Source organism: Pseudophryne corroboree (assembly GCF_028390025.1).
Source record: "Pseudophryne corroboree isolate aPseCor3 chromosome 3 unlocalized genomic scaffold, aPseCor3.hap2 SUPER_3_unloc_12, whole genome shotgun sequence".
Taxonomy (NCBI): domain Eukaryota; kingdom Metazoa; phylum Chordata; class Amphibia; order Anura; family Myobatrachidae; genus Pseudophryne; species Pseudophryne corroboree.
The window spans coordinates 261,665-277,477 of record NW_026967500.1 but is presented as its reverse complement, the minus strand read 5'-3'; the positions used below and the strand labels follow the sequence as shown (position 1 = coordinate 277,477).

The following is a 15,813-nucleotide window of genomic DNA, read 5'->3' as shown; positions in this document are numbered from 1 at the left end:
CCTGTAACGCTCACCAGTAATAATGTTACTTATACATTTCCCCTTCTGTATATGTAATGTATGGTGTAACTAGATCTGACTCCTGTCATTCTCACCAGTAATAATGTTACTTATACATTTCCCCTTCTGTATATGGAACGTATGGTGTAACTAGATCTGACTCCTGTCACTCTCACCAGTAATAATGTTACTTATACATTTCCCCTTCTGTATATGTAATGTATGGTGTAACTAGATCTGACTCCTGTCATTCTCACCAGTAATAATGTTACTTATACATTTCCCCTTCTGTATATGTAATGTATGGTGTAACTAGATCTGACTCCTGTCATTCTCACCAGTAATAATGTTACTTATACATTTCCCCTCTGTATATGTAACGTATGGTGTAACTAGATCTGACTCCTGTCATTATCACCAGTAATAATGTTACTTATACATTTCCCCTTCTGTATATGTAACGTATGGTGTAACTAGATCTGACTCCTGTCATTCTCACCAGTAATAATGTTACTTATACATTTCTCCTTCTGTATATGGAACGTATGGTGTAACTAGATCTGACTCCTGTCACTCTCCCCAGTAATAATGTTACTTATACATTTCCCCTTCTGTATATGTAACATATGGTGTAACTAGATCTGACTCCTGTCATTCTCACCAGTAATGATGATACTTATACATTTCCCCTTCTGTATATGTAATGTATGGTGTAACTAGATCTGACTCCTGTCATTATCACCAGTAATAATGTTACTTATACATTTCCCCTTCTGTATATGTAATGTATGGTGTAACTAGATCTGACTCCTGTCATTCTCACCAGTAATGATGATACTTATACATTTCCCCTTCTGTATATGTAATGTATGGTGTAACTAGATCTGACTCCTGTCATTATCACCAGTAATAATGTTACTTATACATTTCCCCTTCTGTATATGTAACGTATGGTGTAACTAGATCTGACACCTGTAACGCTCACCAGTAATAATGTTACTTATACATTTCCCCTTCTGTATATGTAATGTATGGTGTAACTAGATCTGACTCCTGTCACTCTCACCAGTAATAATGTTACTTATACATTTCCCCTTCTGTATATGTAACGTATGATGTAACTAGATATGACTCCTGTCATTCTCACCAGTAATAATGTTACTTATACATTTCCCCTTCTGTATATGTAATGTATGGTGTAACTAGATCTGACTCCTGTCACTCTCACCAGTAATAATGTTACTTATACATTTCCCCTTCTGTATATGTAACGTATGGTGTAACTAGATCTGACACCTGTAATGCTCACCAGTAATAATGTTACTTATACATTTCCCCTTCTGTATATGTAATGTATGGTGTAACTAGATCTGACTCCTGTCATTCTCACCAGTAATAATGTTACTTATACATTTCCCCTTCTGTATATGGAACGTATGGTGTAACTAGATCTGACTCCTGTCACTCTCCCCAGTAATAATGTTACTTATACATTTCCCCTTCTGTATATGTAACATATGGTGTAACTAGATCTGACTCCTGTCATTCTCACCAGTAATAATGATACTTATACATTTCCCCTTCTGTATATGTAATGTATGGTGTAACTAGATCTGACTCCTGTCATTATCACCAGTAATAATGTTACTTATACATTTCCCCTACTGTATATGTAACGTATGGTGTAACTAGATCTGACACCTGTAACGCTCACCAGTAATAATGTTACTTATACATTTCCCCTTCTGTATATGTAATGTATGGTGTAACTAGATCTGACTCCTGTCACTCTCACCAGTAATAATGTTACTTATACATTTCCCCTTCTGTATATGTAATGTATGGTGTAACTAGATCTGACTCCTGTCACTCTCACCAGTAATCATGTTACTTATACAATTCCCCTTCTGTATATGTAACGTATGGTGTAACTAGATCTGTCTTCTGTCACTCTCACCAGTAATACTGTTACTTATACATTTCCCCTACTGTATATGTAACGTATGGTGTAACTAGATCTGACACCTGTAACGCTCACCAGTAATAATGTTACTTATACATTTCCCCTTCTGTATATGTAACGTATGGTGTAACTAGATCTGACACCTGTAACGCTCACCAGTAATAATGTTACTTATACATTTCCCCTTCTGTATATGTAACGTATGGTGTAACTAGATCTGACACCTGTAACGCTCACCAGTAATAATGTTACTTATACATTTCCCCTTCTGTATATGTAATGTATGGTGTAACTAGATCTGACTCCTGTCACTCTCACCAGTAATAATGTTACTTATACATTTCCCCTTCTGTATATGTAACGTATGATGTAACTAGATATGACTCCTGTCATTCTCACCAGTAATAATGTTACTTATACATTTCCCCTTCTGTATATGTAATGTATGGTGTAACTAGATCTGACTCCTGTCACTCTCACCAGTAATAATGTTACTTATACATTTCCCCTTCTGTATATGTAACGTATGGTGTAACTAGATCTGACACCTGTAACGCTCACCAGTAATAATGTTACTTATACATTTCCCCTTCTGTATATGTAATGTATGGTGTAACTAGATCTGACTCCTGTCATTCTCACCAGTAATAATGTTACTTATACATTTCCCCTTCTGTATATGGAACGTATGGTGTAACTAGATCTGACTCCTGTCACTCTCACCAGTAATAATGTTACTTATACATTTCCCCTTCTGTATATGTAATGTATGGTGTAACTAGATCTGACTCCTGTCATTCTCACCAGTAATAATGTTACTTATACATTTCCCCTTCTGTATATGTAATGTATGGTGTAACTAGATCTGACTCCTGTCATTCTCACCAGTAATAATGTTACTTATACATTTCCCCTTCTGTATATGGAACGTATGATGTAACTAGATCTGACTCCTGTCATTCTCACCAGTAATAATGTTACTTATACATTTCCCCTTCTGTATATGGAACGTATGGTGTAACTAGATCTGACTCCTGTCATTCTCACCAGTAATAATGTTACTTATACATTTCCCCTTCTGTATATGTAACGTATGGTGTAACTAGATCTGACTCCTGTCATTCTCACCAGTAATAATGTTACTTATACATTTCCCCTTCTGTATATGTAACGTATGGTGTAACTAGATCTGACTCCTGTCATTCTCACCAGTAATAATGTTACTTATACATTTTTTTTATTATTATTATTATTATTATCCTTTATTTATATGGCGCCACAAGGGTTCCGCAGCGCCCAATTACAGAGTACATGTGCACGTAATCAAAACAGGAAAACAGTGACTTACAGATGAAGGCAATAAAGGACAAGTACAGGGTAACTAAGCATAACTACACCAGTAAACGGCATACAGATAAGTTCCAAGGTGACCAAAAAACTGCATGATTTGGGCAGTTGAGGATTATTAAAGTAAGAAAAGGATAAGCACATGAGGGAAGAGGGCCCTACTCGTGAGAGCTTACATTCTAAGGGGAGGGGTAGACAGACAGGGGTGACACAGATGGGGTACATAGAGAGCATGGAACAGGGGGTTAGGATGAGATTTGGCTGGGTTTGGTAAAGAAATGGGTCTTGAGAGCCCGTTTGAAGTTTTGTAGAGAGGTGGAGAGTCTGAGGGGGAGAGGTAAAGAATTCCAAAGGAAGGGAGCAGCACGTGAAAAATCTTGGAGATAGGAGTGGGAGGAAGTAATCAGGAGACAGTAGAGCCGGCGTGCATTAGCAGAGCGAAGAGGACGGGTGGGAGAGTAAAGGGAGATAAGGTCAGAGATGTAGATGGGAGAGGAGTGGGTGAGAGCTTTGTAAGTGAGAGTGAGAAGTTTGAATTGGATTCTGAAGGGGAAGGGAAGCCAGTGAAGGGCTAGTAGGAGAGGGGAGGTGGATGTAGTGCGTTTGGTGAGGAAGATGAGCCGAGGAGCAGCATTGAGGATAGACTGGAGTGGAGAGAGGTAATTGTCAGGGAGGCCAATTAGGAGGAGATTACAGTAGTCCAGTCTGTAAATAATTAGTGAGTGAATAATGATCTTAGTGGCATCCTGGGTGAGAAAAGGTCTGATCCTGGAAATGTTTTTGAGATGAAAATGACAGGTTTGTGAGAGGTGCTGAATGTGTGGTTTGAAGGAGAGGGAGGAGTCAAGGATTACACCAAGACAGCGTACTTGGGGGCTAGAGGAGATAGTCGTGCCATCAATGGATAATGAGATTGTGGAAGGAAGGCAAGCAGGTAGGTTCGCTTCTTCTCCCCTTAGTCCCTCGTGGCAGTGAGTCTGTTGCCAGCAGATCTCACTGAAAATAAAAAAACTAAAATAATACTTTCTTTTCTAGGAGCTCAGGAGAGCCCCTAGTGTGCATCCAGCTCAGCCGGGCACAAGATTCTAACTGAGGTCTGGAGGAGGGTCATAGTGGGAGGAGCCAGTGCACACCAGGTAGTCCTAAAGGTTTCTTTAGTTGTGCCCAGTCTCCTGCGGAGCCGCTATTCCCCATGGTCCTTACGGAGTCCCAGCATCCACTTAGGACGTCAGAGAAATCTTGGATAGGAGTGGGAGGAAGTAATCAGAAGACAGGCGAGTTGGCGTGCATTAGGATATGGACCTGTTTCACTAGGACATGGTATCATGGCCAACTGGCATCACCCACACCTGGAGCTCAGCTAGACATTTAGTATTGGTATTATTTTCAGTACCCGGAGCAAAGACTGTATATCTGTATAGCAGAGGTAAAGGAGGACATGATGTCTTATTATTTCACCCAATAGCAGCATGTATATTGAAAAAAAAAAAAAAAAAACACAGGACATAGGATAAAACCTGAAGGAACAATGCAGGAAAATGGTGAAGATGAATATACTCCAGCACAGGAGTTCTCAAACTCGGTTCTCAGGGGCGCACACAGTGCATGTTTTGCAGGTAACCCAGCAAGTACACAGGTGTATTAACTACTCACTGAAACATTTTAAAAGGTCCCCAGGTGGAGCTAATTATTTCACTTGTGATTCTGTGAGGAGACCTGCAAAACATGCACTATGTGGGCCCCTGAGGACCGAGTTTGAGAACCCCTGCTCCAGCAGATTAAAATGGTTCCCCACATGTGTGATGTCTACTGTGTCCAACAAGAGCTGATTTATTAATCACTCAGAGCATGCAAATGACTTCACACCTCTATGAGTTCTCTCATGTCTAACAAGATGTGATTTCCGTGTAAAACCTTTCCTACACTCAGAACATGAAAATGGCTTCTCACTTGTGTGACTTCTCTCATGTCTAACAAGACAGGACTTGTGTGAAAAATCTTTTCCACACTCAGAACATGAAAATGGCTTCTCTCCGGTGTGACTTCTCTCATGTATAACAAGATATGACTTGTGTGAAAAACCTTTTCCACACTCAGAACATGAAAATGGCTTCTCTCCGGTGTGACTTCTCTCATGTATAACAAGATTCGATTTCAGTGAAAAACATTTCCCACACTCAGAACATGTAAATGGCTTCTCTCCGGTGTGACTTCTCTCATGTCTAACAAGAGTTGATTTCTGTGCAAAACATTTCCCACACTCAGAACATGAAAATGTCCCCTCTCCGATGTGATTTCTCTCATGTATAACAAGACATGACTTGTGTGAAAAACGTTTTCCACACTCAGAACATGAAAATGGCTTCTCTCCGGTGTGACTTATCTCATGTTGAACAAGATGTGATTTCCGTGTAAAACATATCCCACACTCAGAACATGAAAATGGCTTCTCTCCGGTGTGACTTCTCTCATGTTGAACAAGTTGTGATTTCCGTGTAAAACATTTCCCACACTCAGAACATGAAAATGGCTTCTCTCCGGTGTGACTTGTCTCATGTTGAACAAGATGTGATTTCCGTGTAAAACATTTCCCACACTCAGAACATGTAAATGGCTTCTCTCCGGTGTGACTTGTCTCATGTTGAACAAGATGTGATTTCCGTGTAAAACATTTCCCACACTCAGAACATGAAAATGGCTTCTCTCCGGTGTGACTTCTCTCATGTATAACAAGATATGACTTGTGTGAAAAACCTTTTCCACACTCAGAACATGGAAATTGCATCTCACCTACCTTAGCTGGCTGATGTGCAATAAGCTTTGTGTTCTGTGTAAAACATGGTGCATCTATAGAACAGGAAAACACTGTATCTACTGTCAGAGCTGTAACAGATGCACCAATATCAGAGTGATCAGGAGAACATTTCCCAGGATCAGAGGGATCAGCTGATAGAGCTGGATGTATAATTGGGGTAATGGGGTTATCTCCTGGAGAATCCTGTCTACTGTCATTATCTTTTATGTCACAATCCGGGGATAACATTAGATGTCCTTCTGAGATGTTCCTGCTTGTGTGTCCATCTGCTGGAAATAAAATACATTTTGGAAATGTGAATTTTCATAAAACAATTAAAATCTTGTAAAGATTATGATCAAAACTGGAAAATTACTATAAAATAGTGATGAGCGGATTCGGTTTTACTCGGTTTTCAAAACTGCATCTTATTGGCTATCCAAAACACGTGACAGCCGTGAGCCAATAAGATGCCGTTTTGAGAACAGAGTAAAACCAAATCCGCTCATCACTACTATAAAATGAGTAGACAAGACCCAGGGTGTTACATGGTACAATATATAATTCTGTAACAGACATTTTATCCAGTACTGTATTTCTGGCATTGCTTTTATGTTTATCTTTAAAAGAATACTAGGAAGCTTGGACAGGAGTGTTACGAACACTGAGAGAACATGTGGGATTACTAGAGGTGACATGGGCTGTGCAGTAATATAACATCTCCTGTGCATACATTTAGGTTACACTGAGATCATGTGGGATTACTAGAGGTGACATGGGCTGTGCAGTAATATAACATCGCCTGTGCATACATTTAGGTAACACTGAGATCATGTGGGATTACTAGAGGTGGCATGGGCTGTGCAGTAATATAACATCGCCTGTGCATACATTTAGGTAACACTGAGATCATGTGGGATTACTAGAGGTGACATGGGCTGTGCAGTAATATAACATCGCCTGTGCATACATGTAGGTAACACTGAGATCATGTGGGATTACTAGAGGTGATATGGGCTGTGCAGTAATATAACATCGCCTGTGCATACATTTAGGTAACACTGAGATCATATGGGATTACTAGAGGTGACATGGGCTGTGCAGTAATATAACATCGCCTGTGCATACATTTAGGTAACACTGAGAGATCATGTGGGATTACTAGAGGTGACATGGGCTGTGCAGTAATATAATATCGCCTGTGCATACATTTAGGTAACACTGAGATCATGTGGGATGACTAGAGGTGACAAGGGCTGTGCAGTAATATAACATTGCCTGTGCATACATTTAGGTAACACAGAGATCATGTGGGATTACTAGAGGTGACATGGGCTGTGCAGTAATATAACATTGCCTGTGCATACATTTAGGTAACACTGAGATCATGTGGGATTACTAGAGGTGACATGGGCTGTGCAGTAATATAACATCGCCTGTGCATACATGTAGGAAACACTGAGATCATGTGGGATTACTAGAGGTGACATGGGCTGTGCAGTAATATAACATCGCCTGTGCATACATTTAGGTAAAACTGAGAGATCATGTGGGATTACTAGAGGTGACACGGGCTGTGCAGTAATATAACATCGCCTGTGCATACATTTAGGTAAAACTGAGAGATCATGTGGAATTACTAGAGGTGACATGGGCTGTGCAGTAATATAACATCGCCTGTGCATACTTTTAGGTAACACTGAGATCATGTGGGATTACTAGAGGTGACATGGGCTGTGCAGTAATATAACATCGCCTGTGCATACATTTAGGTAACACTGAGAGAACATGTGTGGTTACTAGAGGTGACATGGGCTGTGCAGTAATATAACATCGCCTGTGCATACATTTAGGTAACACTGAGAGATCATGTGGGATTACTAGAGGTGACACGGGCTGTGCAGTAATATAACATCACCTGTGCATACATTTAGGTAACACTGAGATCATGTGGGATTACTAGAGGTGACATGGGCTGTGCAGTAATATAACATCGCCTGTGCATACATTTAGGTAACACTGAGATCATGTGGGATTACTAGAGGTGACATGGGCTGTGCAGTAATATAACATCGCCTGTGCATACATTTAGGTAACACTGAGATGATGTGGGATTACTAGAGGTGACATGGGCTGTGCAGTAATATAACATCGCCTGTGCATACATGTAGGTAACACAGAGATCATGTGGGATTACTAGAGGTGACATGGGCTGTGCAGTAATATAACATTGCCTGTGCATACATTTAGGTAACACTGAGATCATGTGGGATTATGTTAGGGTCTCCTGCCCTGTGCTGCCACGTCGTCATGGCAACCGGGAGACAAGTGCTAGCGGAGTAACCTGAGCGCAGCTGATACTCCGGTTCGGGTCTTTTGCTGTGCAGTGGTTACAGGCTCTGTGCACGGCAGGGGATCCGGTGCTGGTTTTTGTGCTCACAGTCTGTGAGGTCTGAGTGGGGCGTGGACAGCACCTGCTTTATAAGGCCTCTTCTCAGGTTAAGCAGATGCTGCTGAATCTTTGTTGGTTAGTCAGTTCCTGAAAGTTAGCCAGTACTGTGTAGCTTTGTATTTGTTGTTGCTTACTGCAAATAGGCCTGGGGATTTGGTACTACACTCTGCCAATCCAGACCTAGCAGTAAGACTGGAGTCAGTCGTTTAACCTGCTGGGGTTCTTTTGCTACTCTGAACTTAGCAGGTTTGCGGCTGTATTCTCAGACTGCCTGCCTAAATCCTGTCTCACTGTGCAAGGTGTTCAGGTATTCAGTTTAGTGGCAGTAAGCTGAACCTGTGCACTGCAAGTGAGGATTAGGATTGTGGAGACTCTCCTTGTGTCTATCATTCCATCTCTGACCAAGGAGTTTACTGCCACACCCGTTGGTAACCCTTTAGGGTTTTGCTGTTGCCCTTAGCAACAGCATTTCGGGTTCTCTTTGGGTATTAAAACACAACATCTTGCTTTTTTCATCTGAGCATTCCTAATAATAGGGAGACACCCAGTTTCTTAGCCTCTGGGCTTCTCTGTTCACTTTGTGTTTATTTTGTTACCCTATCACCTTCTGTGTACGTAATGTCATATTCCCCAGTCTGTCTGTGAGTTCATTTGTTTTGCATCCCTATCCGTTCAGACACCAGTACATTCCTGCAGGCACTGGTGTGCATAACAGTTCAGACACCAGTACATTCCTGCAGGCACTGGTGTGCATAACAGTTCAGACACCAGTACATTCCTGCAGGCACTGGTGTGCATAGCCTAATACTCCTGTTGAAATTTTGTGGGAATATGGAGCATACCCCTCAAAATACGTTGCAACAGGTGGTCGATCAGGTGCAGGTCCTGACTCGACAATTTAATGATTTGTCCATTAAAATGCACACCTCCCAGGCCGCTGGCGGAACTCCCGCAGCAGCAGCACCTTCAGGGGTTAAGGAACCGAAAGTAAATCTCCTGGATTGTTTTTCTGGAGATCGCTCGCAGTTCTTTTGTTTCAAGGAGAGCTGCAAGCTGTACTTCCGGCTTAGGCCTCAGTCTTCAGGGTCGGAGATTCAGCGAGTGGGCATAGTGATTTCCTTGCTACAAGGAGACCCACAGGTCCGGGCATATGGGTTGCAGCCTGACTGTCCGTCGCTTAAAAGTGTTGATGCTTTTTTTACGGCACTGGGCATGTTGTATGATGACCCTGACAAGACGGCCTCAGCCGAAGCTCAGATTTCGATCCTTAAGCAAGGGCGAAGGCCAGTTGAGGTTTACTGTACGGAGTTTCGGAGGTTGGCCCATGATACCCAGTGGAATGACCCAGCCCTGAGACACCAGTACCGAAGAGGTCTTTCTAACCAGATAAAAGACCAACTGGTACAATATCCCTTGCCTGATAGCTTGGATCAGCTCATGCAGTTATCTATCCGGGTGGATAGACGGCTGAGAGAGCGTAGGTTTGAAAGGGAGACCGAGGCTTCCTTCTTTCCCAAAGGAACCTCAGACTCTGAGGAATTTTCCGAGGAGCCTATGCAGATTGGGGCTACCCGCCTCTCCTCGCGTGAGAAGACGCGGAGGAGACAGCAGGGGTTGTGTTTGTACTGTGGGAATAAAGGTCATGTGGTAGTATCATGCCCAGAAAAGCCGGAAAACTTCAGGGCCTGAGGGTGATGGGAAATATCCTGTCAGGCCAGAAGTCAGAATTTCCCAAGAAGACTTTTATCATTCCGGTGACCTTGAAGATCCTCGGTCAAACTGTCAAGACTGAGGCCTTTGTGGACAGTGGGGCCGACGGGGTTTTTATGGACCGCCAATTCGCCCTGAAACACTCTGTTCCCTTAGTACCCTTGGCATCGGAAACTGAGATTTGTGGGTTAAACGGGGAACCATTATCCCAAGGTAAAATTACCTCTTGCACTAGCCAGATTTCTTTGTTTATTGGAGCCACACACTCTGAAAAATTGTCCTTTTATGTGACTGTCTGTACTTTTGCCCCATTGGTGTTGGGGTTACCCTGGTTAAGGGCCCACAATCCTCAATTTGACTGGGTCTCTGGGGAGATTCTTAGTTGGGGTACTGATTGCTTCAGGAGTTGCTTGAGCCTTCCAGTCAGGCTCTCGCAGCTAAGTTTGCCAGGATTGCCAGGGTGTTATGCAGATTTTGCGGACGTGTTCTCCAAAAAAGTTGCAGAGGTACTACCTCCCCATCGCCCCTATGACTGTGCCATTGATTTGTTGCCAAATGCTAAGCTTCCCAAGAGCAGGTTGTACTCCCTGTCACGTCCTGAGACTCAGGCTATGGCAGAGTACATTCAGGAGAACTTGGCTAAGGGATTTATCAGACCTTCACAGTCTCCAGTTGGGTCGGGGTTCTTCTTCGTGGGTAAAAAGGACGGTTCGTTGCGACCCTGCATCGACTTCAGGGAATTGAACCGTATCACGATTAAAAACTCATACCCACTGCCTCTCATTTCGGTCTTGTTTGACCAGCTTCGTACTGCCACCATTTTTTCTAAGATTGACCTACGCGGGGCGTACAATCTAATCCGAATAAGAGAGGGGGATGAATGGAAGACTGCCTTTAATACCCACTCAGGGCATTATGAATATTTGGTGATGCCTTTTGGGCTCTGTAATGCCCCGGCAGTCTTCCAGGATTTCATGAACGATGTACTCAGGGAATATTTGGATAGATTCTTAGTTGTATACTTAGATGACATCCTAATCTTCTCCCATTCCCTGGAGGAACATCGGAAGCATGTACTCTTAGTCCTCCAGAAACTCAGAGACCACCGGCTTGGGGCGAAGCTGGAGAAGTGCGAATTTGAAGTTCAGCAAATCGCATTTCTAGGATATATTATCTCCCCAGAAGGTTTCCAAATGGAGGGTTCCAAGGTACAGGCAGTCCTGGATTGGGTGCAGCCCACTAGTTTGAAGGCGCTTCAGCGTTTCCTGGGCTTTGCGAATTTTTATAGACGATTTATCGCTGGATTTTCGTCTATAGTGGCGCCCTTGGTGGCACTCACTAAGAAAGGGGTGGATGTTGCTCACTGGTCTTGTGAGGCTAAAGCGGCTTTTGCCCGTCTCAAAAGGGCATTTGTCTCGGCCAAGGTGCTGCGACACCCAGATCCAGAGCGTCCTTTTGTGGTGGAGGTGGATGCCTCTGAGATGGGTATTGGGGCAGTGCTCTCTCAGATGGGAGTGTCTGATAATCGCCTTCATCCCTGTGCTTACTTTTCCCGTAAATTTTCGCCTGCCGAGATGAATTATGACGTGGGTAACCGGGAATTGTTGGCTATTAAGGATGCACTCGAGGAGTGGAGACACTGGCTTGTGGGGGCTAAGTTTGTGGTCTCAATTCTCACCGACCATAAGAATCTGGCATATTTAGAGTCAGCGAAGCGTCTCAATGCCAGGCAGGCACGATGGGCTTTGTTTTTTGCTCGCTTTAATTTTTTGATAACATATCGCCCTGGGTCAAAAAACATCAAGGCTGATGCGCTCTCGCAGAGTTTTGCTCCAATCCAGGAGACCACCGAGGAGCCGTTGCCCATTGTGTCCCCATCATGTATTAAAGTGGGCATTACCCAGGACCTCTTGTCATTAGTCCTTAGAGCACAGGAGCAGGCTCCTCCAGACCTTCCGGTAGGTCTTTTGTTTGTGCCTCCTAGGTTAAGACAGCGAGTGTTCCTGGAATTCCATGCCAAGAAGTCGGCAGGTCACCCGGGTATTGCCAGAACTCGGGAGTTGCTATCTAGGGCGGTGTGGTGGCCCTCGGTGGCTAAGGATGTGGATCAGTGGGTTCGGGCATGTGACATCTGTGCCCGAAATAAGACTCCTAGAGGGGTTCCTGTTGGCCCATTACATCCACTCTCTATCCCATCTAAGCCATGGACCCACATTTCAATGGATTTTGTGGTGGACTTGCCCAAATCCTCGGGGATGACAGCCATCTGGGTTGTCGCTGACAGGTTTTCGAAGATGGCGCACTTCGTTCCACTGGTTGGGCTGCCATCGGCCAGACGCCTGTCTGAATTATTTATGCTGCATGTTGTGCGTCTCCACGGGTTGCCACTTGATGTGGTCTCTGACCGCGGATCCCAGTTTGTGGCCAAATTCTGGAGGGCATTTTGTTCCGATCTCCAGATTTCTGTCAGCTTGTCGTCAGGCTACCATCCGCAGTCTAATGGGCAGACTGAAAGGGTGAACCAGTCCTTGGAGCAGTTCCTCAGGTGTTATGTCTCCAAGTGTCAGACTGACTGGGTTGCTCATCTGTCCATGGCGGAGTTTGCCTATAACAACGCGGCTCACTCTGCTACAGGGATTTCTCCCTTCCTTTGTGTGTATGGGCATCATCCTAAGGCCAATTCTTTTGACCCCCTGGACTCCACGCCTGGTGGTTCCTCTGTGGTTTCTGTCCTTAGAGGTATTTGGAGGAAAGTGAAGAAAGCCCTTGTGTCTGTGTCATTAGTGACCAAAAGGGTTTTTGATAAGCGGAAAAGACCCTGCAGCTTCAAATTAGGAGACTTCGTCTGGTTGTCTACCAAGAATTTGAAGTTGAGACAGCCATCTCATAAGTTAGGCCCCCGGTTCATCGGCCCTTATAAGATCACCAGGGTAATCAATCCGGTGGCATTTCAGTTAGACCTGCCCCGTTCTTTGGGTATCAATAAAACATTTCATTGTTCCCTTTTAAAACGGGCGATTAGTAATCCTTCTTCCAGTGGAAGACCTTCTCCTCTTCTGATACGTGGCCAGGAGTTTGTTGTTGAAAGGATTCTTGACTCCAAGATGGTTCGGGGTTGGCTGTCATTTTTGGTGCACTGGAAGGGGTATGGCCCGGAGGAGCGGTCGTGGGTGCGCAGTTGTGATCTTCATGCCCCCAGACTGATACGCTCTTTCTTCTCGCAGTTCCCCGATAAACCCAGTGGTAGGGGTTCTTTGACCCCTCGTCAGAGGGGGGGGACTGTTAGGGTCTCCTGCCCTGTGCTACCACGTCGTCATGGCAACCGGGAGACAAGTGCTAGCGGAGTAACCTGAGCGCAGCTGATACTCCGGTTCGGGTCTTTTGCTGTGCAGTGGTTACAGGCTCTGTGCACGGCAGGGGATCCGGTGCTGGTTTTTGTGCTCACAGTCTGTGAGGTCTGAGTGGGGCGTGGACAGCACCTGCTTTATAAGGCCTCTTCTCAGGTTAAGCAGATGCTGCTGAATCTTTGTTGGTTAGTCAGTTCCTGAAAGTTAGCCAGTACTGTGTAGCTTTGTATTTGTTGTTGCTTACTGCAAATAGGCCTGGGGATTTGGTACTACACTCTGCCAATCCAGACCTAGCAGTAAGACTGGAGTCAGTCGTTTAACCTGCTGGGGTTCTTTTGCTACTCTGAACTTAGCAGGTTTGCGGCTGTATTCTCAGACTGCCTGCCTAAATCCTGTCTCACTGTGCAAGGTGTTCAGGTATTCAGTTTAGTGGCAGTAAGCTGAACCTGTGCACTGCAAGTGAGGATTAGGATTGTGGAGACTCTCCTTGTGTCTATCATATCATCTCTGACCAAGGAGTTTACTGCCACACCCGTTGGTAACCCTTTAGGGTTTTGCTGTTGCCCTTAGCAACAGCATTTCGGGTTCTCTTCGGGTATTAAAACACAACATCTTGCTTTTTTCATCTGAGCATTCCTAATAATAGGGAGACAACCAGTTTCTTAGCCTCTGGGCTTCTCTGTTCACTTTGTGTTTATTTTGTTACCCTATCACCTTCTGTGTACGTAATGTCATATTCACCAGTCTGTCTGTGAGTTCATTTGTTTTGCATCCCTATCCGTTCAGACACCAGTACATTCCTGCAGGCACTGGTGTGCATAACAGTTCAGACACCAGTACATTCCTGCAGGCACTGGTGTGCATAACAGTTCAGACACCAGTACATTCCTGCAGGCACTGGTGTGCATAACAGATTACTAGAGGTGACACGGGCTGTGCAGTAATATAACATCTCCTGTGCATACATTTAGGTAATACTGAGATCATGTGGGATTACTAGAGGTGACATGGGCTGTGCAGTAATATAACATCGCCTGTGTATACATGTAGGTAATACTGAGATCATGTGGGATTACTAGAGGTGACATGGGCTGTGCAGTAATATAACATCGCCTGTGCATACATTTAGGTAACACTGAGATCATGTGGGATTACTAGAGGTGACATGGGCTGTGCAGTAATATAACATCTCCTGTGCATACATTTAGGTAACACTGAGATCATGTGGGATTACTAGAGGTGACATGGGCTGTGCAGTAATATAACATCGCCTGTGCATACATTTAGGTAACACTGAGAGATCATGTGGGATTACTAGAGGTGACATGGGCTGTGCAGTAATATAACATCGCCTGTGCATACATTTAGGTAACACAGAGATCATGTGGGATTACTAGAGGTGACATGGGCTGTGCAGTAATATAACATCGCCTGTGCATACATTTAGGTAACACTGAGAGATCATGTGGGATTACTAGAGGTGACATGGGCTGTGCAGTAATATAACATCGCCTGTGCATACATTTAGGGAACACTGAGAGATCATGTGGGATTACTAGAGGTGACATAGGCTGTGCAGTAATATAACATCACCTGTGCATACATTTAGGTAACACTGAGATCATGTGGGATTACTAGAGGTGACATAGGCTGTGCAGTAATATAACATTGCCTGTGCATACATTTAGGTAACACTGAGATCATGTGGGATTAATAGAGGTGACATGGGCTGTGCAGTAATATAACATCGCCTGTGCATACATTTAGGTAACAGAGATCATGTGGGATTACTAGAAGTGACATTGGCTGTGCAGTAATATAACATCGCCTGTGCATACATTTAGGTAACACTGAGAGATCATATGGGATTACTAGAGGTGACATGGGCTGTGCAGTAATATAACATCGCCTGTGCATACATGTAGTTAACACTGAGAGATCATGTGGGATTACTAGAGGTGACATGGGCTGTGCAGTAATATAACATCGCCTGTGCATACATTTAGGTAACACTGAGAGATCATGTGGTATTACTAGAGGTGACATGGGCTGTGCAGTAATATAACATCGCCTGTGCATACATTTAGGTAACACTGAGAGATCATGTAGGATTACTAGAGGTGACATGGGCTGTGCAGTAATATAACATCGCCTGTGCATACATTTAGGTAACACTGAGAGATCATGTGGGATTACTAGA

General features: G+C 43.9%; 1 protein-coding gene across 1 annotated transcript in view; it reads right to left on the bottom strand.

Moving 5' to 3' along the window:
- Positions 1–3,226: 3,226 nt before the first annotated feature.
- LOC134983306 (zinc finger protein OZF-like) overlaps positions 3,227–15,813 on the bottom strand; it is a 55,388-nt gene continuing 42,801 nt past the window's right edge. Inside the window, exon 2 of the mRNA XM_063949020.1 lies at positions 3,227–6,394. Coding sequence (XP_063805090.1) covers positions 5,148–6,394 — 1,247 coding nt within the window. The 3' untranslated portion in view covers positions 3,227–5,147. The remainder of the gene's footprint in view (positions 6,395–15,813) is intronic.